Source organism: Schistocerca piceifrons, chromosome 1 (genome assembly GCF_021461385.2).
Source record: "Schistocerca piceifrons isolate TAMUIC-IGC-003096 chromosome 1, iqSchPice1.1, whole genome shotgun sequence".
NCBI lineage: Eukaryota > Metazoa > Arthropoda > Insecta > Orthoptera > Acrididae > Schistocerca > Schistocerca piceifrons.
This window is the reverse complement of record NC_060138.1, coordinates 1,002,101,268-1,002,124,138: the sequence shown is the minus strand read 5'-3', so window position 1 is coordinate 1,002,124,138 and position 22,871 is coordinate 1,002,101,268. Positions and strand designations below refer to the sequence as shown.

The following is a 22,871-nucleotide window of genomic DNA, read 5'->3' as shown; positions in this document are numbered from 1 at the left end:
GACCGCCATCTTTAACGACCAAGTCTTCAGCAGGACGTTGAACGAAGACTGCTCCTCTCCTGCACTCTATTGCAACGGGAGCTTGGAATGAGATCCGTTTCTGTCACAGAGTGATTTACTTCTGGCATGTGAGATACTGTTTACTCTTAGGACAGTATCTTTGACATGTTGTACTGTATGTTCTGTTACTATGAAATGAAGTGTTGTTAGACTGCTAATCGGTGCTCTGTGATTCCCGACATAAGAATTTGGTGTCTAAACCCGGGACACAATTTCCACGATTGCCGTTGTGAACCACGAATTCTGGACGCACGTCACGCGGCAATACTACGAGGGGGCTTACTGCAGCGATTGTCACACCACGCAACAAGCTCTTCGACAACAACCGCCTGCTGAATTATCACGCGACATATTTTGTAGTGCCATTTGTAAAGGCAACTGATTACATTATTGTCGCTCTGTACTGCTATTGTAGCTGTTCGATTAGCGCTTTAACGAATTATCAGATCCTACGCTACGCCTGTAGGTTTATGACTAGTGCTGCCATCTAGCGACCATCAATTGAACTACTTCGACTAGTGATCCAAAGGTAACGCCCCACTATGACCAGCTGATCGCTAGCTTTAAACTTTCGAGTAATCGGACGGAGTGGACATGCCAGAAGTACGTCACTGTGACAGTTTCTAATACTTCGCCTATTGAACGGACGGTTCAAGAGAGTGAGAATGGAAAATTAAAATATTACATGTTCAAAGCGAGAGAGAATAGCCGGGGAAGTACAGACGAGCGGTGGCAGAGGACGAACCCGCGGCCGCCCGCGCTGGCGGCATTGTCCGCTGAAGAGCGTCCCCAGAGGTCGGTGCCGCCAACGGGACGCGTCCGCCAGCTGCCTCGCGACGCCTGACCTCGTTATGCGGCACTTCCCGTGTCTTCGGTCGCGTAACCCGGCGGTATAGCGGCAGTGCAGACCACCGGAGACGAAGGCAGCGACTGGCTCTTCTCTGGGCTAATTAGCAGTCTTCCACGCGCAGATATTAGACTCCTGGCGCCAGCTCTTGCCGCCATTCCCTATCACGCACTTTCTCACGCTGCGAGCAGGGAATTCTAATTACCTCCAGAGCTCACGCACCACCTACCAGCGACCGCCAAGGAACAACCGCTCGTGCATACAAATGCGATCTTCCAAGCAGAACGGCGGCGCAGTATCTGGTGCCTCACTGCCGATATCAGTCACCATCCGCTGCTTATCCGTCAGAGGGGTCACAGTTCACCTCAAACTACAGTCCAAAGTATACAAATTAATGTAAGAGTTGAAATAAGGGGCAAATGACAAGCATTCTTTTAACGACCCACATTCCACAACTTTTTTTTCAGTGTCAAATTCAGCAACTGCCGTATACTTAAAGAAATTTTATTTTATACTAAACGCAGCCAGTTTCGGCATTTCATTTTGCCCCATATGCTTCTGTCCAAATAAACTAAATTGTCGTATGACGCCAATAATCATTGGATTTTGTGAATTCCAATCGCTATACAATTGCTTCAGACGCAGACGTGAAAGCAACTCACTAAATCCAGTGATTTATGGCGCCATACGACAAGTTCGTTTATTTGGATAGAAGCGTATGGGACCTGAAGATGGCAAAAAGAAATGCCGAAACTGGCTGCGTTCAGAATAAAGTAAAATATCTTCAAGTATACGGCTGTTGGTGAATTTTATTGACATTGAAAGTTTCTTACCAGCCCATGTCCCCCTGGCTGTGATGGACCAACAGAGATTCTATGACTTCTTGTGTGACAGGCACAGAGCCACAAAGTGACAAATGCCTGCATGTAATGCTAATGGTGGTGGTGACTTTACTTTCCTGTAGGTTCTGTTGGAGGCAGCTTGCACATGCCTGCAACTATCAGCAACAGGTCTATGTATTGTGCTGATGAATGATTAATGTGATAGTCACAGAAGCAATGTGAGACGCTTGGTGGGAGTTGTTGGCACACTGTTCACGGATATAGCCAAGGCAGCTACCTAACATCTGATGAACTGATCGCCATCACTAGCAGCAGAAGACTGACGCATTTCAAGAAGAATGGGAGATATTTGTAACTTGTCGGGACCCTTACTGTTGAGGAATCGCGAGCCGTACGCCAGCTAAATCCTTTTGCCGACTGAAGACCTTCCACCTACGAGAGTCTAACAATCTTCCTGAGATTGTAGTTATCAAGCTGGCGTACGTTTTTTACTTCGGCTACGAAAACTGTGTGAAGTTCCATAACGCTGAGATATGTACAGTTTGCTGAGAAGGGAGAGAGAAATCAAATGCCAATAGGACTAGCCGCAACAGATATTTCGCATTATAAACAGAGATGGATGGGTAAGAAAAAATTGCTATAGCAGATTCTCACGGCGGGACTACGAAACACAGCATGAGACTGGAAAAAAAGTGAGATGGTGTGTCGACCGTGGAGCAGCCGGCGCTGGCGAACGCAGAGCGCTAACCCCTTTGGCGATGGCTGGGGCGCGCAGAACAGTTCCAAACGAGGCCATTCGCATTCACGACGGCTGCGGAAGCACGGGCAGGGGCAGAAGCAGAAGCAGCAGCGGCAGCCCCGGACTAAGGCCCCCGCTAAGCCAATAACGGAGCGCATGCAGATCGCAGACGCGTTGCCATGGCGACACGCCTTTATCGAGCCGAACACACTTCCGTCAGGGGCGGCACCTAACCGCCTCAGGCAGCTGCCGCCATAGCCCGGGGCTGTCCACGCGTAATCTGCATCCGGCCGCCTGTTCCTGTTCGCGCTCGCGCTCTCTATGAGTTCCCTACTCTGAACAACTGCGAATGCCACAATGTAGACAGCAAGCTATATGATATAAATTTTTACTAACTTTATTTTCCTATAAAGTTATTATCAACACCCATTTCTTCTAGGTTTGTCAGATCAACTTTATGGACTACCTCATCAATACCTTAACTCGCGCATTAGTATCCTCTTCCCCCCCTCCCCAACTCAAATACGAGTGTAAGAGTATGTCGAACTGCGAAGTATGCTACGTTTACATGATAACTTACGTAAGAGTATAACCGATTTTCGGAAACAGCTTACCGCTGCCTGATTCATACGCCAAGGCATGAAGCAGTTTTGCTACACTGGTCAAATTTTCATTTTTACACAAATGGCCTCTGGAAATCAGTCATCCGATTTGCTGTTCCTCGTCAGTTAAATGAGGCAAACAACCTCGCTCTCTGTAAGACAAGACGCGCGCAATAAGTAACGCAACAATCTTTTCTGGAAACTGGTCGGATTTCTTCAGGATCCCAATACATCATATTATTCCTCACTCTCTTGGCCACGAACTCTTGGTTTTCAACAATCTCCGTTCAGAGCGACAACCTTATGCCACCTTACTCAGAGGAGCCATACTCCCGCATGATAGCATTCTACTGGTCGACCTAGGAGACAGCGTCTTGCAGCCTCGATCCATCACTCTGCAGCGGAATGTACGCTGATATGAAACTTGCAGGTAGATTAAAACTGGAGGTCCGAGGCTCGAACTCGGTACCTTTGCCTTTCACGAGCAAGTGCTCTAGCAGCTGAGCTACCGAGCAAGACTGAACTGTGAAGACGGATTGTGAGTCGTGCTTGGGTAACTCAGATGGTAGAGCACTTGCCTGCAGAACGCAAAGGTCCCGAGTTCGAGCCTGTCCGGCACGCAGTTCCAATCTGCCAGGAAGTTTCTTTGTCGAAGGTAACGTTATTCGAAGGCTCAGACATAAGGATGAGAACCGTCCACGGAGACTAGAAAATCTTTTGAAAGTTTTGTTCGCGGCGCTCAGCTCGCTTCATATGGCTTGATTAGCTGAATGGTAATCAGACGAGGCTCCCACTTAAATTTAACCCCACGGCATAGGACCGTGTGCCCGCTCTGGGAACCAGAGAGGACGGACAGACGCCTGCCGGTGTGACAGCCCACATCGCGGCTGGCTGCGGCACGCGCCGGGCCCACAGCTGTCGCGTGGCAGCTGCAGGAAACTCGGCCCGCAGCTGCCTTGCCACCGCGATAACACACACTCCTGCCTCGTTCACTCGTCCCCCACAAATCCACCACCGTGTCTTACTGCCTACCTGCCGGACTCCCAACTTACGCGACAGGCTAGAATAGCGTCTGCTGATCAGACCACCATGGGAATTCTGAATGTGTTACTTCACGAATCCCGAATAACGTGTGTGGTTTTTAGGAGTGAAGAGGGGATCAGCAGGGCAAAGTGAGGACGGGAGGAGGATGGAGCGGAGTCTAACATCGTTGGGTATGATTCCCGTAATCTGTACGCCCAAGCACTTGCGTATGTACGCTGTGTGGCACAAAATAAGCACCTAATTTCAATAGAGGGGACGGCTATAAGCTTCCGGCATCGTGGCTTCCCGCCATCAAGGAAGTAAATACGCGGCCGCGGTGTGTGAGCGGCATGATCAGCGCTCTGCAAGTCACCTCGGCGGACAATATTTTGGGTAAACATTCCCCTCTCTCGCTCTGTCCGTTTGGAATTTAGCCATTGATGACGACCAACCAATAGCGGTAGGAGGTATGTCAACCAGAAACCCTTCTCCAGCAGAAGTGTTTAATAGTGCCTTTCTATCCACTGACGATGGACCGCCAATCGTTTCCACAGGAGATGAGGTACCAACGCCCCTTCTGCATCAGAGCGGGAATATTAGCCTATGACTATGGCCCACCAATGGTAGCCATATGAATTTTAACCAATACTATCACTTCTCCAGCATGAACGCCAGAAAACCTCCCCTTTATAAGTGGACACGACATTCGTCTGACTGTTTTAGCAGTACTGGACACGAAAAGAGCCTGAGGAAGATCCCAGCAGAGGGGTCGAAACGTCTAACATTTTAGAAGAAACATGGCGCAGCCTAATAACCCAGAAGATTTTAACTTCAATGAGAACGGCCACGATAGCCTGCAGACTTACACAAAATAAGCTGCTCTTACAGTTCCCTCCACTTAAGGAGCACGCCAAGAACGTCGGCTTCAGAGGATAGGATGTTCAATAGTCTAAATCAGTTTCCGCAAAACGTTCAGCGGGACGAAAATAAGTGCTCCGCAAAAACAATGTGTTTCGGGATTTCTTAAAATTGTCATTTCTGTATTATGATTTAAAATTTTATTGATTTTATTAACGTTCAAAATAAACAAGGTATTCTATCGAAGTACCAGGATTCTCAAACTGTTCTGAGACAGGAAAACGTTGGGATCCTCTTTCCTACATCAAGGAGCTAAGAGCGATTGGTAAAGTGCTGCATCCTCTGTTAAGAGGATTTTAGCCAGTAAGTAGCTGTCGTCTTAGCAATAAATTCAGTTAAGTGTTCTACTGCATGACCTTCCAATTTACTATTATTACAGCATATGATGTTCAAGCGCTTTATACCTAACATCCTTCGTCGGCGAAATGCACTAACAATTTTTCAACACTTAGCATTTTAGAACAAAACTGAGTTGTCAGTTACAAAAATAGAAAATTTTTTCACTTTACCGGTTTCAACAGATTAATCTGATCTTGAAAAGCCTAGAAAATTTGGGATAATTATTACAATTTAGCCATACAATTAAGCATAATAAGTGTGCTACGAAAACTTAAAATCGGTTTAGCAGATGTCAGTATCTTATACTCTACGCATCTGTACAGCCAAATTATTATAATCTGTAATATCCCAAATGCTTTTTAAGAAGACAGATTAATCTGTCTAATCAGGTAAAATGAAAAATTTCCTAATTGTGCAACTGACGAATTTTGTGACAGTTGCTGAGAAAATGACTGCTATAAATAAAATCTTAAATGCATTTATCAATTAACTGCTCCTGCCAAAGAAAATTGCTCCTGGAAGTAGGCTACTACTGAAATACGTAAATGTTACACACTCCGATTTCTTTTCCCTATTGATCTTTCGTTATTCGTATTATCAGATGCGATGGGTCTAATCGAATAATTTAGTTCAAACCAGTATTTGGGAATAAAAGGAAACAGATCATGGAGCAATTTCAAATCAATAAATTTTACATTCTCGGAAAAAATTTATTAATTTCATTGTTCGTTATGTTACCAGAAGGCTTACTTAAGCAATCTTTTAGAAATAGGCAGCATAGGACAATGAAACATATCCACAATATCTGAATATGTGATGGAAACAGAGAGAATCTGAAGTTTCAGACATCTTTCCACAACTTTGTGTTTTATCTGCTCTATCGCCTGAAAGAAAATACGTTATATCGCAGGAAGCTGTAGCTATAGCTATAGCTGTTCCCAGGTGATCGTGCCTAGTGGGTAGTACTGTGTTTTCTCCTATCAGGCATCTGCCCATGCCCTCGCTGTGCCGACCGCGCCATTTTGAGCGGGGGGAACCCGTCCCGCATCGTCTTGCCTTCTCTGAAACGGCGAACAGAGCCCGCAAACTCGGCCTAGAAGGAAATACAGAAGCCGCCGCCTCCCAAACAAAGCGAGCTCCGCCGCCTTATTTATATACGCTGCTGAGTCAGAGGAAACCACGATATAAAGTGTGCCGGCGCCGTTTCCACAGCTTTAGAAGGCAGCGCCCTTCTGGTCGCACCGCAAAATCCTGTTTCTGGACATATTTCAGCGGTGTCGTCACTGCGCAGTTGAGACCACAGCGTGTGTGCGTGTCTGCATGTGCGCGTGACACAGCAATAAGTCAATCCAGTACCGAACAGCCCAGGAAATATTCATCGCTCCATCTCCGACAGGCGGAGCAATCGGGAAAACGAAAATTGCCGCTATTACGCGAGATTCCAGGAAGGTACTGCGCGCGCTAGATGATACGTTGTATAATGCTACTCGCAGCAACCATGTAACCCACTTCTAAGATTAGACGATTACTTCAAGCCGGAGAAAGTTGCGATAGACAGCTACGACCAGTGGGTGGCGGTACGGGTTTGCAAATGCGGCGGGGGTGACGTGAGTTTGTTGAAACAGCGCGGGTCGAAAGGAGGTCAGGCCGCGAAATCCGATTTACGAACCTGCGCCCAAGGATGACTCCATTGCCGGCACTATAGGGGCTGATACCTGGACTATAGAAGTCAGCAAGAGAGGTTACAGACAATCTAACGCAGATGACTCAGTGAATAGCACTAGAGGCAGCTCCGAAGCAGCTTACATAGCTGAAAGTTCGATTACATGTTGTCTAATTTTTTCCTGCGAAATTTAATTGTTAAGCTTTATAGATAATCGACTTATTGATAGAGAGGATTGCAACTATACGTAACACCAATAAGCGAAAATGCGGTTGCAGTAAGAAGACGCAGCGTATCTCAGATCCCTTCGGATCCAGACAGGATATTTTACAGATTCTGTCAGATCAGGTAGGTCCAAACAACTATTATTATTTAAGTGCTACATTGCTCTGAGGGTTTAAGGTCACCCACGCGACATCGCGCAGACTATATGGCGACGCTGAAACGTGGCGAGTAGGCCTGTGTGAAGTCCGAATAAAAAACGATCAAGAGAATTTATGAATAAGAAGTGAGCACGGGCCTTTCAAACGACTAGCTACTGACGACGAAATCTGCTGGTAACGAGCTTGTCACAAAATTACATTAAATACTACCTTTGACGCCATGTCCACATGGGACATCAAATTACTTTCTATTAGGACAGTGGAATGCGCTCAATTATTGTGGTATGACGTTCAAAACGGTAGAAAGCAGTATTCAGTTTTCGTTCCCGTTCTAGCTTTATTAAAGCATATCCAGATTTCGGCTAGTAACTAGCCGTTAAAATGCAATATTTCGGAGTAGTTTTACATCCCTAGTACGTGTAGACTTGTTCAGACTCCGGTCACAGTTCATTATAGACTACATACCAGAAATTTCAACACGAATGCAACTACGAGAAGCTGTTTTCGTACTATTGTGGCAAACCGGCATGAAAAATCAATAGTTACTTAAAATCTATGCAAAACAGAGTTAATCAACTTTTGAATTTAATACCCTCAGAGATTACAGGGGTTTCTTTCAGTTGGTTGCTACAGTTCGTCCCGAGCATTGAGCTGCAAGCTATTTTCGTTAACAACGCAGTCCTCTTACTAACTAGAGGACCGTACGAAGTTTCCCACCTCACCAATTTGGCTCATGACAGGGTGTGTAAGACAACTACGACTTCAACATATGTAGAGAGGTGGACGCTACTCTCAACCGCTTTTCGAGGAAATCGAATTTGAAAATTTTAGACGTGCTTATATACTTTGCAAGGTCGCCAAGAACCGACGTATCCGCAGCCGAGAGAGTAAGCGCTTAGTTTCTTATGCATAACGTCTCTGGATCGAATTTCAGCTGTTTTTGTTTTCATTCCCTGTAATTCTAATAGATTTGTGGTGCGAGACGAAACTGTGTCGTGGGCGAGAACCGTTTATGAAGGTACACCAAGTTTGATTTGCAATAGAGGCATGAAAAGAACCATTTACATGCAAAAAGTAGGCTTTCATTACATATACTTACTTCATAGTCATCATGATTTTTTTATGTTTCTACGATCAGTATCATCCTAATTCGTCCAGTGCTCTATAGGTTACACATCATACTTGTCAAAAATGTAGAAACAATAACAAGTAAAACGATTGTACGGATTTGATTGAAAGTCTTCTTGTATCTACTTGGAGCCTCTTTACCAAAAATCTCCTTTTTCAGGTTAAAGATTCTCAATCTATCGTTAGTGAGACTAAAGCAAAAACTATAGTACTCACAGCGGGATTCGATTCGGAGACCTCATGCTTATAAAGGTAAGAGCCAATTCTGTCGGCTGCGGATCGCTTGAACGCTAGCGACCATAGTACAGTAGTAAGCTCAAAATTTTCAAACTATTTTCTCGAGTTGGGAGTTGCATCTTCCTGTTCAGGTATGTTTAAGTCGTAGGCTTGTACTGCACGTCATGTCAATGTGAAGCAGATCGAGCAGGGGAGGGGAAGAGGCGAGGAGGGGAAGGGTGGAGGGGGGAGGAGGGAGGGGGGAGGATTCGTACGGTCCTCTTAAGACCACAGTGAGGAATGGTCAGAGCTGTCTCTAGAAAAGAAAGTCTTCAGATTTCGGCTGTCTATTGTTACGAGGAAGCCGCGGCGGTTCCGGTCCTTTTCCGTTCAGAAACCTCGGCGCTCCATCGAGGTCGTGTTAATGGGAGCAACCGCTAGCCTTAAGGCCGGCCGGCCGGCCGACCTTCGCATTTCGCCTTCAGTTTTTTCTGACGTTTACCGACTTTTAGATCATACGAGTCCACCAGCCTCGCAAGCGCAGCCAATGAACTGTCCAACATCTACCCTACGTCATTTTCAGATCGCGAAAGACGCTTCAGTATTAAGCACTTACCATTCTGCAGAACAGTGTTCCATGACGAGCCTACATAGTGAGTTTTCATTACGAGTAGTGTAGAAAGTGTTTCCCATTAGCAGTAACTGCTACGTCAGGCTAGGTCCCATTGCCGATGTGTCATTTCTTTTACGCATCATTCGCAAGTGGAAAATTCATGTGTTCATCCGAAGTCATAACTGATAATTCCTATCATCTTTATCATAACTATGGCAGTAGGATACCATTCTCACACCTAACACAGGCATGATGGCGCCTGACTACAAGTCTTCGCCAATGGTCGACTGCGTTTCAGCATTATGGTCCTTATGTCAAGAAACAAACCGATCGAGTATTCCACAAGCTTAATGACAACACTACTTACGTAGCTATTGCTTCTCTGTAACGAATATTTGTTAAAGTAAATTTGACAAATGCAAGAGATATTAAAGAAATTTATCAAAATTAGTGATGGTACAGGAGCTTAGCTGCGCGATATTCCGATGTTTGTAGAAAGCATGAAGAGCCACAGCTTTTCTCTGCCTACCTTGGTGTCGGCCCATGTCCGTTGTGAAAACGTGTACCTCTAGTGACTGCCGCGTAAACACTGTCTTGAGGACAGGGGAGAGGCCTGAAGGGAAAGTGCGTGGCGAGCGCCAAGTTTCACGTCGACGCAATCTGGAGGTGTCCACTGCAGACGACGGCGAGGCGCCAAGCGCTAGCTTTGTACAGCCCTGGCGCGCAGCGTCCCTCAGGAAGCGGTAAACAGGAAGCAAAATATGTACGCCTCACCGCTGCAGTCGCGGCGATGGAACTACTTGTTTACAGGCAACTGTCATCCCGCTGGCGCGGGCACGAGAAATTCGTCTTTACATTCTAGCCGTGCGCACCACAAATTTACAAATACTTGACTCAACTTTTAGGCGAATTGTGTGATCAACACAATTACCATTTCTAATTATACTATATGGTTCCAGACATATTTTAAGTATCAGACATTTACATGTATATATGCTAGCTGAAGTGACGAATGAAAACTTGTACCAAGGCCCGACTTCGAACCCCGGTTTTGGTACAAAATTTCATTTGTCGCTTTACTCTGCACATATAAAATTAAGATCTGTTGGTCCCACTAAAGGAATACCTAAGTTTGTAGCGGATAGCGAGTGAGGCCATTAGATATGGAACGCCAGCAACATTAGGTCTCAGTTGCACATTTTTAACTACATGACATGTTTCGATCACTGTAGATCATAAGATTTAAATAGTTGCGTCAGCAACACCAACTTCTCTGTCCAGGACCCCATATCTGAGTACCCCGACATGAGATTCTGGAAAGACAAGATCGGCTGCTGACGCAACTACTTAGATCTTAAGACAATCCACAGCGATCGAAAAATGTCACGTGATTGAAAGTGTGCAACAGACTGAAGAATGAATGAGAATTGTTTTAAGTACAAAACTTTTTGATTCTCTCGAATATGTTGATTATAGTAAAAATTAGAATATAGTGAACGTGACAAGTTGGAATCCTGGAAAAATTACAGGTTCCTTACCACCGAAATAAGAAAAAAATATGCAGTTAGCATGTGCTCTTCCGACGGCCTTGGCGCAGTGGTAACACCGGTTCCCCTGTCGCGCTTTGTTAGCATTTGGATGGGTGGCCGTGCGCTTCTGCCGAACGCTGTTGGCAAGCGGGGTGGACTCAGTCCTTGTGAGGACAACTGAGTTGCCACTTGACTGAGAAGTACCGGCTTCGGTGACGGAAACTGGACAATGGCCGGCAGAGCAGTGTGCTGACCACATCCCCCTCCTCGATATCTGCTTAGGATGACGCGATGGTCGGTCGGTACCGTTTGGCCTTCCGAGGCCTGTTCGGACGGAGGAGGAAACAGGCTCTTAAGTGCACACTTTAATAGTTATGAGCACTTCATCTTCAGTACTGTGAAACATCTCTTCCATTTACGCCGAGCGGTTCTAGGCGCTACAGTCTGGAGCCGCACGACCGCTACGGTCGCAGGTTTGAATCCTGCCTCGGGCATGGATGTTTGTGATGTCCTTACGTTAGCTAGGTTTAAGTAGTTCTAAGTTCTAGGGGACTGATCACCTCAGAAGTTGAGTCCCATAGTGCTCAGAGCCTTTTGAACCATCTTCCAGTTACGTGCTCTTAGCTCTGCTGATACGCATTTTAGAGCAAATGTTTACTGGATATTTTTTCTTGTTTTGATCCATACTACCTCTTCTCGAAATATGGAACGCAAAGATCTTGCAGTAGAAGAGATGTTTTCCACCGTATCTAAGATAAACTCTTGCTCCCATTGACGACGTGGGTCCTGGGCCCAACAAAATTTGATGAACGTCAGCTATGGGCTACTCTGATTTTTGTTAGTGTGTTAAGTTGGGTGGTAAAGCTGTGTTCCTTATGCCCGAGCCACAAAAAATTTCCGTTCCCTTGAAGTAGCTCCGGTATTGCACCTGAAGCAGTCAGCCGCACGTATTTACCTTCCTGTTTAACACTGCCCGAGGTCTTGTTTACTATTTCCCGAGGAACGCGCCCTCACCAATGCCAGAGTGTAACGTCTGGGCCCCGCGACAGTTCTCAAAAGATATCAAGCTTTGGTGTTACGGAGGGCTGCTATGCATGCACCGAGAATCGAACCGAGCATACATGTGGAACCCTGATCTGGTAGAGCGACTTCAGCTTAGACGCGTTCGCTCAGAAAGGAGACTGACGTGCGCAAGTTATGCCGACTGCGGCGACTGACCTGGAAGGGCGCGCGGCCGCTCCTGGTAGGTGCAGAAAGCGACGACCATGTCCCGGGGCCAGCAGCCAGCGACTGAGGCGCGGCGGCGGAGCGCGGGCCGGCCAAGGTACCGCGGAGGAGCTGACTCAACCGGCGGCCAATCCCGAGGCGCGACCGCGGCCCCCAAACCAGAAACCTATACGTCACGCGCGCCGCATGACGTCAGCTCCCGACGCGTAGCGCCGCGGCGTGGCGCGGCGCACTGCCTCGTCCCGTTCCTCGTTTTGTTTCTGCGCTGCACTCCCGCGAGCCATTGCACGGCCTTGACTGGCGCCTCGCGTTCTCATTAGCGACTAGTCTGCGTAATACGCACCCTCCTGCCTGCGCCGAGGCGGCCGGCTGGGCCGGAAACGGCCGAGATAAGCGAGCGGTACCGCTCGGAGAAGACTCCTGGGGAGAACGCGCTCCGAGTTAGAAAATAAAGGATCTGGGAGGGAGAGCGAGCGAGCAAGCGTGCGTGCCAGACTTCAGTGACTTAATGAGATAAATTCTGCCAATTTAAAGAATTTCAAACGGCGGCCGCCGGCTGCAATTACCTCGTTTCCGAGGTGTATCCTGTGACCCAACGCTCTCCCTAGCAATGCCACTTCTAATGCTGCTCGACCGCCACGGCACAAAGATAACGGAGGTTTCCAGAATGGTTTGCAGGAGAGCTTCTGTAAAGTTTGGAAGGCAGGAGACGAGATACTGGCAGAAGTAGAGCTGTGAGCACGGGGCGTGAGTCGTGCTTGGGTAGCTCAGTTGGTAGAGCACTTACCCGCTAAAGGCAAAGGTGCCGAGTTCGAGTCTCGGTCCGGCACACAGTTTTAATCTGCTAGGAAGTTTCATACGGAGGTTTGTCACCCACTCATGATACTGCAGAAGTTAAGCCATAGTCACTCTGCCAGTTGAACCTCAAACATACTTTTTTTACTCTTAGTCTGAAGTGTATCACAGTCAAAATTTTACGACCTCTATGAATACTGCTCGATACCTTTCGAAATGTGGGGCCCGAATGATTTAATTCAGTAGTTAAAACGCTAGCGGTTTTATGAGGAGCTGTGTTCAAATTCCTGCCAGGGATTTACAGTCACATTTTCGCAATGTAGGTGCGGAGGCGTTAAATTTCGTATTTCGACCCGTGTTAGTCGTATGCTGGGACAAGTCGAGTGAAAAATTCTAAGGTAATCGAAGGTTCGATTGCAACGTCGAAAAAGTTACGTATTTTTTGTTTGCTCGCTTCTACATCTCCTGCTACATACTGAAAGCCCGTGGCACAGAACCATAGTATGTGGCTAGAGGAGTAAGAAAAATTTGACACCAAAGTGACTGAGTATCGTGCAGTTTCCAGCAGATTTTGGATTCTCTAGCCACATGCTACGGTACTGTGCTGCAAATATTACAATGTGTACGAGGGCCTCAGACTTGCACCGGATGGTTATCATTAAAGTACAACTACTCACAGAGGTCCACTGTGGGCTGTAAGTGTCTTAGGGTAGCGGAAGTTTATAGCTATGCTGATGCGTTAATGCGGAACCCATTTAGGCTGGAAAAAAAATTAGTTCCAATTTTGTCCAGAAGGTGTAAATTTGGCACTGTACAGCATCTCCTCTATATCTCTGATGCTTATACTGAAACTGTGTAAAGCAGCTGTTAATAACAACATTATGCCTCTCACTTGACCTTTCCTGTCCACGTCCCGTTCGTAATCTATTACATATGGAAGCATTTTCATATGTCTTTCTTGCATTGACAACGCCAGTGTTGCACCTGGTGGGCAAAATTGGAACTTTTTTTTCCAGCGTAATTCGATTCCGCATTAACACATTAAAATATCTACCAAGTTACGCTTCTATCCAATAACTGGGAACCACAGCGGACATCTTTGAGTAGCTGCACTTTATAACCACCTGTACTTGCTAACAATTACGTGATTTTCTTAGGTTTTAATTACATTATTACTACTCAATCTCATTACTGTCTCGTGCTCCTCTGCTTAACCAAGAAATTGTATCGTTCCTTTGAAATTTATTCCAGACAGCAGCAGTATATTTTTTGTTAATCATATACCACATTTTAAGGCGTGATTTAATTTGCTTGCATGTTAATTTGTTTACCACTATTTAAGCTAGTAGGCTTAGAGTTGTTTGCACGGCGCTGATATTTTAAAAAGGTTTAACTGTTTGAATTGCTTTCCCACTTCGGAGTTCAAAATGCTTGCTTAGTGCCCTATATTCCGATGATGCAGCAGATACATCCAGGAGAATTTTTCGTACATCCAGTGAACGCCAGTTTCCTGCCATCGCAAACAAGTCGCTGCAATGGAACTTCTTCCCAACCAATCGTGATAGAATAGCGACCTCTAGGGAGGCTGCAATGCTTTTCATCTTGATTGTTTGCTGCGCCTGCTGTGACCCTTAGAGACAGCGCCCCCAGGTGGCAGGCAGGGGTAGTCTCCCCCATAGAAGAGCAGCTGGAGGGGAACGAAATAGCTCCCACGGTGCGCAGCCAAGTGACGGAGGGTGGAAGTGTAATATAGACAGGGGGAGCCGCCGGGACAATGGCAAATTGTGCGACTGGATGCAGCAACGGCACTATATCGCAGTACACAAGACAAAGAGAAATACTTTTAGACCGTAAAGAACGCAATTTGCTGACAGACTAACGAATTCTAAACAGGCAAACGGCAAGTATCTCTAATTCAAGGGTTGAATAAGAAACAACGTTAGTCCACGTAACATTTAGCTCCGGACTTTCTTAAATAACTAAATCCCCTTTATGGATACTGCAGCAGATATAGATTTCAACGACATACTGACGATATCAACGTAATGCCCATGAAGACATGAGAAACCACGCGTTAGTGTAATTTATAAGCTTATGCTTTCACAGCCAGAATCCAAATGATCTGACATTCAGAGCAGGACACACCACCATTGTTTAATCCCCGGTCAATGCTTTCAACACATGATTCTTGTTTCAGCATTTCGCGAGATCAGACACCTTGTAAGTTTAGTGAGAATAAAATATGACTTCTGAAAAGATGCCAACTACTTAATGAAGACTGTCTACAAAGTGTGTGTCGCTGCCGCAGCAGCAGAAACCACGCCACGACTAGCGTACGTTGACAGTCCCGGACGAGGGAAAAATTCTGTGGCAGTTGCAGAGGGATGGAAGTAACAACGTGTTTCACGCACCGCCACTTCGTATGTCTCGAGCTCAGATTGACCTCTGCGTTCCGCTGTTACCGGATGTCATCGGTCGATAGCTTTCCCGCTACACCCGTATTATCTCATGATCTCACCCTCAACAGACGGTATCTTGAGTCTGATCTTCCAGCAATAGTATCTTTTGATCAACATCCACAGCACATGGCCGAAAGATTTTAATCTGACACTTAACGAAGATCTAGTACTCTTGGGGCACAGAAGACTCCTCAGAGGGAATGTCAGAGGCTATCTCGCAATTGCTACTGGGATGTGACCCTAACTCCGTCTCCATCCACGAAATATTTACCTAACAAGTGATAAAAAATAAAATTTTTGGTGATGGATATGTGGAGACAAGCAATGAATGAAAAATTGTACAAAGGCCGGAATTCGAAATCAGGTCTCCTGCTCACTAGGCAGATGTGTGAATCACTACACTCAATTGTTCAAAATGACAGTCACAATCGCGTTATTTATTTTGTCGCCAACCGGTTTCAACCCGCGATGCGGTTATCTTCAGGGCAATGTACACCATTTGGTGGCTCGCTGGAGTCGTCACCCTGCCTGTGCACGGTTGGTAAATACCAACCGCGGGTAACTACCAACAGTGCATAAGGCAGGCTGACGACTCCAGCGAGCCACCAAATGGTGTAAATTGACCTGAAGATGACCCCATAGCGGGTTGAAACCGGTTGGCGACAAAATAAATAATGCGATTGTGACTGTCATTTTGAATAATTGATTATAAGTAAACCAATCGCTATTATCTCCACGTCTGGATGGACTGCCCTAACACGAGGCTTGTTGCGGCAGTCTGTGTGGCTGTTAAAGCAACTGTGCGAGGGTGGCGTAGGGTTCGCACATCCGCCAGTTAGCAAGACATGGGTTCGAATCCCAGACTTGCTGCAAATGTTCATTTCAGTGTATAAGGTTCGTTTTATTTCTCTGCAGTACGTACAGTCCAGCACGCCGTTTCTACTTCCATCTGAGGTTTTTTGGCAACCGACCCGCACTGGGAGCAGTAGTAGCGACAGCAGGAACGACACTGTGTGCGAGATACGTGATCATCTGGTGACACGCGCGTCTGACGGCCTCCCAAAGACGGGAGGGAGACGCTTTGAGGTGTAGACGGCCCGTGTACCGGGAAGCGCTTTGCGATTCAAATAGGCGCTGCAGCAGCAGCAGCAGCACAGGTAGTGGCAGAGGCAGAGGCGCGCTTCCCGTGGGAAATGACAGCGGCCCGCCACCAGGCACGCAGACGCAGTCGCGGAGCCTCTGCGTCGCCATCCCGGCCTGCCCAGCGGCCAACCGTGAAATATGACGCGCGCGAGACAGGCATCCCCGATCGCCGCCAGCAGGCGCACGCCGTCGCTGCGGACAAATTTCCTCCAGATTCTGTCGGAGCAGTACGGTGCCCAACTTTAGCTCCACTGTCTTCAGACATCACATTTAAACCAGCTCAATTTTGCACATACAGTCTAGTAGGCTCTTTACGTAACACCCTAAAATAAATAACTTAGTACCTAAAATATTTTTTACTTACGACATGTTTCGGAGCTTTTGTTTCATCATCAGGAGACAGTTGCATTGATCAGCTCAGGTGCATTGCTCCTGAATTGAGTCCTGCACAGCTTCGCTTTGTACTTTCTCCAAGTCACTGTATTCGACGTGCAAGGACTGCAGATTGGGACACTTTTACGTAATGTAGAATTGACCGATAGTTGTGACAAGATGCGGACCCACCAGCGTATGAGACTAAGTAGTAACAGCAGAATGGATCAAGAGAGGTTGGGCCTTCGTCCGTGGACTTCACCTGAGTAACAAATCCATCACGGTCATTTCAGTCGTCCTAAAGCCGATGAAGTCAAAACTACTGGTGATTGTGAATTGTAAAAGCGAACGAAAAACGAGGGGGGGTCTGGCAGATTTCTGGAGAACGTTACCTGCCATTATGTGTAGTGCCAACAGTAAACTATGATGGAAGTGGTGTGGGTTATTCTCATGGTTATGGTGTGATCCCCATATTGCGATTAAGAAAACACTATGTTTAGAAGAATATGAACACACACAGCACTGTACTGCGTATAGTAGAGTAACTGCAACTGTACAAAGGAAGTAACTGTGAAGCAATCTTCTCTAGACAGTAACATTTCTGAAATCAACTGGCCTAGCCAGAGTCTGGAAGTGAAATAACTGGTAGAACGTTCGGCTGAGTTAGAAAGTCGACTTTACTCCAGACCCCAGCGTTCAACTTTACTACCCCCTCTGATTTCACCTGTTTAACATAGGCCTTCATTCCTCCAAAGACACTCAGAACTTGTTGGAAGTGCCAAGCATAGTTCAAGCCATCGGAAACAGTAGTCACACCCCTTAATTTCCACAATAGGTGTCAGAATGTTTTCAATCAGATAGTGTATTATAACATTGTTGCTTTTTCAGGGACCATGTACTGTTAAACACACCTCACTGCCACGTAATGATGCAGCAATACTTTCAAAGTGCGTCGAAAATTAAAAACTTTCAATTGTGTTACTAAATGTGTTTGTATATTTTACAACTTACCGAAGTTTATTTCTACTCTTTACTACCTAATAGACACTCACCTATACTTCGACGACAAAATGCGTTCTAGCGCGCTTGCCCTCCGAACAAGTAGACAGCACTATTTCTTCCTTTACGGACGACACTAAAATGTTGAATCAGTCACGTTGCGGCTCAAGTCTTCCCGCCTATTAGAGAGCACGGTGATTCAGTGGTTATGCTCGATTCTCATAGGGAACCGAGCTTCAAATCCTCGTCTTGTCATCCAGATTTACGTGTTACATGACTTCTATAAATGGCGTAAGGCAAATTTTAGGTTGATTCCTTTGATAAGGTCGAAGCCCCCCCCCCCCCCACTTCTCTAGTGAAACATTGCGAATGTATTAGATAAAAGTAATGGGGGTCATGTTAATAAACAGGCAAAAGCAGTGGGGAATTTTTCCACGACAGTCGTGCTGCCTCCAGTTTAACTCCTGTGAGATACAGTAAAGAATGACAAGGTCCCATGATTTTGAAGGCTGAGTCTGATATTCGTTGTGTTAAGATATCGCACTTAATATCGTTTCGTCTTAAGACGATGGATGAACTCTTGAAAAGAAATTACGATGATCTTTGAACTCCACGAAAACTTGTGTAAGAAAAATAGAGCCGTGATCGTAAAATCTTACCGACGTGGACTTAAGTGTTGTCAGAGTGCAGCTTAAGGTACCGTGGATTACATTAGCATCCTTGAATAATGGGGGAAGAAAACTGCGTGGATCTTGAAGGAACAAGTCAATCACCTCAAACGATTTGGATAAATCACGAAAGCAAATCGGCGTAACAAATGCATCTGAACGTATTTCTTCCCAAACAAGAAATCACATTTTTGTACCTCTGGGATCTCACGCACTGAAGTATTAGTCGACCACTATTATTGCACCTGAGTTTTTATCGTTATATTTGCGAGGACGCGCAGCACCACTTTAGAACAAACGCACAACTGTCCTGAAAACATTCACAATGCGATGATTTTGTTTGTCACCACTGTACTTGTTTATTGTAACGTTACCGCGCATTTCCGATTTGGCCAAGGGAGGCCAAGTACAATGACATCGTGGTCGTGAAGTAACCGGCATACTTATTGGTTTGACTTAACCGTGCACCGCTTGGTTGGGAGGTACTCGTGAGTGCAAGTTCTCGTGGTCGCTCTCAGTAGTTATCTTTATGCCGAGGAGCGTGAAGTCCCCGTGCTGAAGACGTCTGCTTGCAGCCAGTGACGCAGTAACAGCAAATAGCCTTTCCGAGAATCAGTAGACCGCCAGCCGTGTCGGAAGGATGTGCGCGCGTGTGCGCACAGTTGGAGCGGAATCCGGATACGCGGCCCGTTCCGGGAACGAGACGGCTAATAGCAACGCCGCCTGCCGATTCCGCGGCGGACCAGCCGGCGCAACAGGTTGCCTTAATGGCGGGAAAAATTATCTGCCATCCCGTCGCAGGATACGACGAACCTACACACACACACACACACACACACACACACACACACACACACACACACTACCGCTCCTTTTCAGACAATCTTGCATCTCCGCAGTGTGCTCACGAGGCGTCAAACAAGTTATTTCACTATCTTAAAAATCAGCGTCATCTTATCGCCGTTTGTGCCTTACATTCGAGAAAGCTTGCTATACGATATTTAAAATGGAATAGTAGTAGTAGTAGTAGTAGTAGTAGTAGTAGTAGTAAAGTTTCGTGACAACATGTGGTCAAAAGGAAGCTTTAACTAGAAGTTAGATCTTGGGTACACAGAGATTAAACAACTGACATTATCTACAAGTAGATTGAACTTTACGTGAAACAGCTGATTTGAAGAAAGAAGGAACGGCATGTAGGAACGGTAGGTACACTACATAAAAAGTTATATATACATTGCTAAACTGCACGAATTCAGTTATGTCACTTGCTATAGATTTGAAGACAATGGCTACCGACAGCCGTAATTTTATTCACTAATTTTACTTAGCTACCAGTTCGGCGTGTCATTGGCACTATCTTCGGGCGCCTATGCACTTAGCTTAATAATTTATCTGAACGTTTGTGCTATTATAGGGACCACTGTATCCAAGTGGTTTCGGTAAATACTCCGTAGACATAGACCCTTCCCATCTGTAACAGAATTACAGCTGTTGGTATTTAGTTTCTTCAAGTCTTCGATCAGCCACAGTTCCATTTCATTTACACACGACGGAATAACAGTGTCTACATATTAGCTTTATTGTAAAGTGTGGAGCATTAGCCACTGCGATGTTCAGATTCAACTACACGCCCGGTATTTACCTTGCATCACCATTCTCGCGTTGTTGCCTGACGAGAGAAAAGGGAACAATGCTACAGCACCACTTATTTTGACACTGAAAAAAGTGTAAGGTCTCAGCTCGCGGAAAGGGCCAAAGATTTGAAAGTAGCCACGGTAGTGGTCCAAGTCCAGTCTTGCAGATTCATCATTCATCGTTACGATTATCATTTGAAGATACAGTATTTCTATGTTCTCTGTAATACCACACAAAAATTCCAAAGTAGTTTTTTTATTTTTCATAGCCAGCTGTGGAGCGCACACAGGATTTTAATTGGGCTAATTGAAGAGTGTCTTCTATGAATGTTTATTAAGCACACTGCTTAGAGGTAGTCTTAATTCTAGAAAACCATTCTTCGGGGAAACCATTGTGCATTACCTTTTGTTGCTGATGCTAGACGACCAAGATTAGGGATACAACAGACATCGCAACATAAAGCTTTAAACTTATTTTTATGTACGTCAGTAAATAGTTCTCCTTCGAGGCAAAGGCGCAGCATTAGCTTTGTCAGCAGATGTACCTCATTTATGACTACAGCTGCAATAACTAGAAATGAGGGTCACTTATTCACCTACCTCTAAGAGGTGAACTTAAATGGTCTATATTTAGGTCCATAACCACTGAATTTCTCTAGAAAAGCCTTTCCTTGTATAAGCTGGTTTTATTCTAAAATTACTTTATTTCTTGATTTAGCTATTAGCTAATTTCGTCCAACTTCGAGATTTAGATTTTGAACTATCCCGGGTATTTACATCGCAGTAAATGTGAGCATATAACACCTTACTTTACGCGCATCTGTGTGGAGAAAGCAAAATCTGATGGCGTCCTTAATAATGGTTTCTCACAACCAACGAAGTTATGGGCACAACTCCCAGACGTGAAGACAGTGTATAGAAAGAGAAAACTGCGACAAAACCAGCATAAGGGCCTCATCTCTCTCTTCACAAGCGGGCTTCACGTTTGGGAGTTGTACCCGTAATATCCATGATTATAAGAAACAGTTATTATGGTTCATCCACACAGACGTGTGTAATGTAAGACGCTGCATGCTTACATTTACTGTGATGCAAGGAGCAGGGGTAGCTTGAAAATACTTACGGGGACAAAATTACCTAGTACGTAAATTATGAAAAAATAGTTATTAAAAAAGAAAAACAGGTTACGCTGGAAAAGGGAAAATTAGTTCCCTCAAATTCCGATTCACTTACGTGTTTATTTAACGATTACCGTGAAAATTCTTAACGGTGCCTTGTGACTTTCAATTTTTTTTTTTTTTGACAGTAGTATTATAGGAGCAGCAGTGCAAATGCAGGTTGTTTTTACTTAATATAACGCGGAGCACAAATTCGAGAATTGTGTTTCAAAACAGGTACTGTGAAGGCTGCTGGCTGCCCCGCGAACTAACATTAAGACGGGAGGAAGAGAGAGGAGAGGATGTAATAAGGTAATGGAGAGTAGGGGTGGGGTGGACAGAGGCACCCTCTGCAGTTTAGTGGTCGTAATTGCAGCGCCACTAAAAGCGCCCGGCCTGGAGTGTGGCGCGGGGAGAAAAAGCGGACGCAGACAAAGGCGCAGGACAAACGATTGTCTTCTCACCTCACCTCAGCCCAGCCCAGCCCACGGGAGGAGCCCCTGCGGGTCAAGCTGCAGCCGGGGGCGCTACCGCGGCACAATGAAACCCACCGCCCATTACCAGGCCCACGCGGTACATTCGCTGCCGCAAGTTCTGTACGTTATCTCAAGCCGCAAAAAATGGCAGCGAAGATACTCTGAGCCGCTATCGCGAATAATAAACTGCGTAATGTGTCTAATTTGCAAATAAAAATAATGGCATGGGTTTCCACCGTTAATAAGAATATTCTTTACATTTACACTAGCGGAGCATGGCATGTACAATGAAGTGTATTTCAAGATTTTCTTGTAGACTGTTCCTATTACTTTCAGTCTCTCAATACTGCGTCTTTTCCTCACACTTAGTATTTCTAGTATTCTTGTGTCTTTCCCTGCTCGAGGCGGGCTCGGGATTTCCGCCTAAAAAGTTTATCTCGTATCGTATGTTTTTGTTGTTTCAGTTTTATCTATACCAGTAATTTTCTTAGATTCCCAGAACTTTTCCACTTAATTTGGTTAGTTCCAATCTTTTATACATTTTATTAGCCTCGAGATGAATCTTTACCCACCTGCATACGTAACAGACTTTAAGGAAATTAATAAGCTAATGTGTAACAGCCCCATGCATAATTGTAGCTTTAAAATTAGTATAAAAAAATAAACCAAATGTGATCAGACTTCAACATCAAAATCATTGTTTTTAAATCATGAATGTATCACTTCGACTGATAAGACATGTCCTACATACACTAAGACAAGAAAGGAAAATAAGAGGCACCATAAAGAAATTATCCGAATGTAGTTTTGATGTACATGTACAGTCAAACAAATGATTTCAGTTTAAGAGAAATTTGACGATTTATTCAAGAGAAAGAGCTTAAACTGAGGAAGTCAATGACACGACGGTTCAGTCTTCGGCCTGGAATTTCATTGACTGGAGCAGAATTTTATCCAGTGACGAGTCTCGCTTCGGACTGAGGTCCTATGACCAGTGAAAACACCACGGAAAACTGTGGGATAAAAATTGGCTATAGTC

The 22,871-nt window shown here is 45.4% G+C and overlaps 1 protein-coding gene across 3 annotated transcripts in view; it reads right to left on the bottom strand.

The window, feature by feature from the left end:
* The window catches only part of LOC124793932 (protein neuralized), an 881,057-nt gene that overhangs the window by 24,278 nt on the left and 833,908 nt on the right, over positions 1 to 22,871 (bottom strand). Inside the window, exon 1 of one of the 3 annotated variants that reach the window (XM_047258078.1) lies at positions 12,121 to 12,179. The exons of the other annotated variants lie outside the window; for them this stretch is intronic. Within the exon in view, the coding sequence (XP_047114034.1) occupies positions 12,121 to 12,169 (49 nt within the window). The 5' untranslated portion in view covers positions 12,170 to 12,179. Of the gene's footprint in view, positions 1 to 12,120; positions 12,180 to 22,871 lie in introns of those variants that run through there. 3 annotated transcript variants of the gene reach the window in all.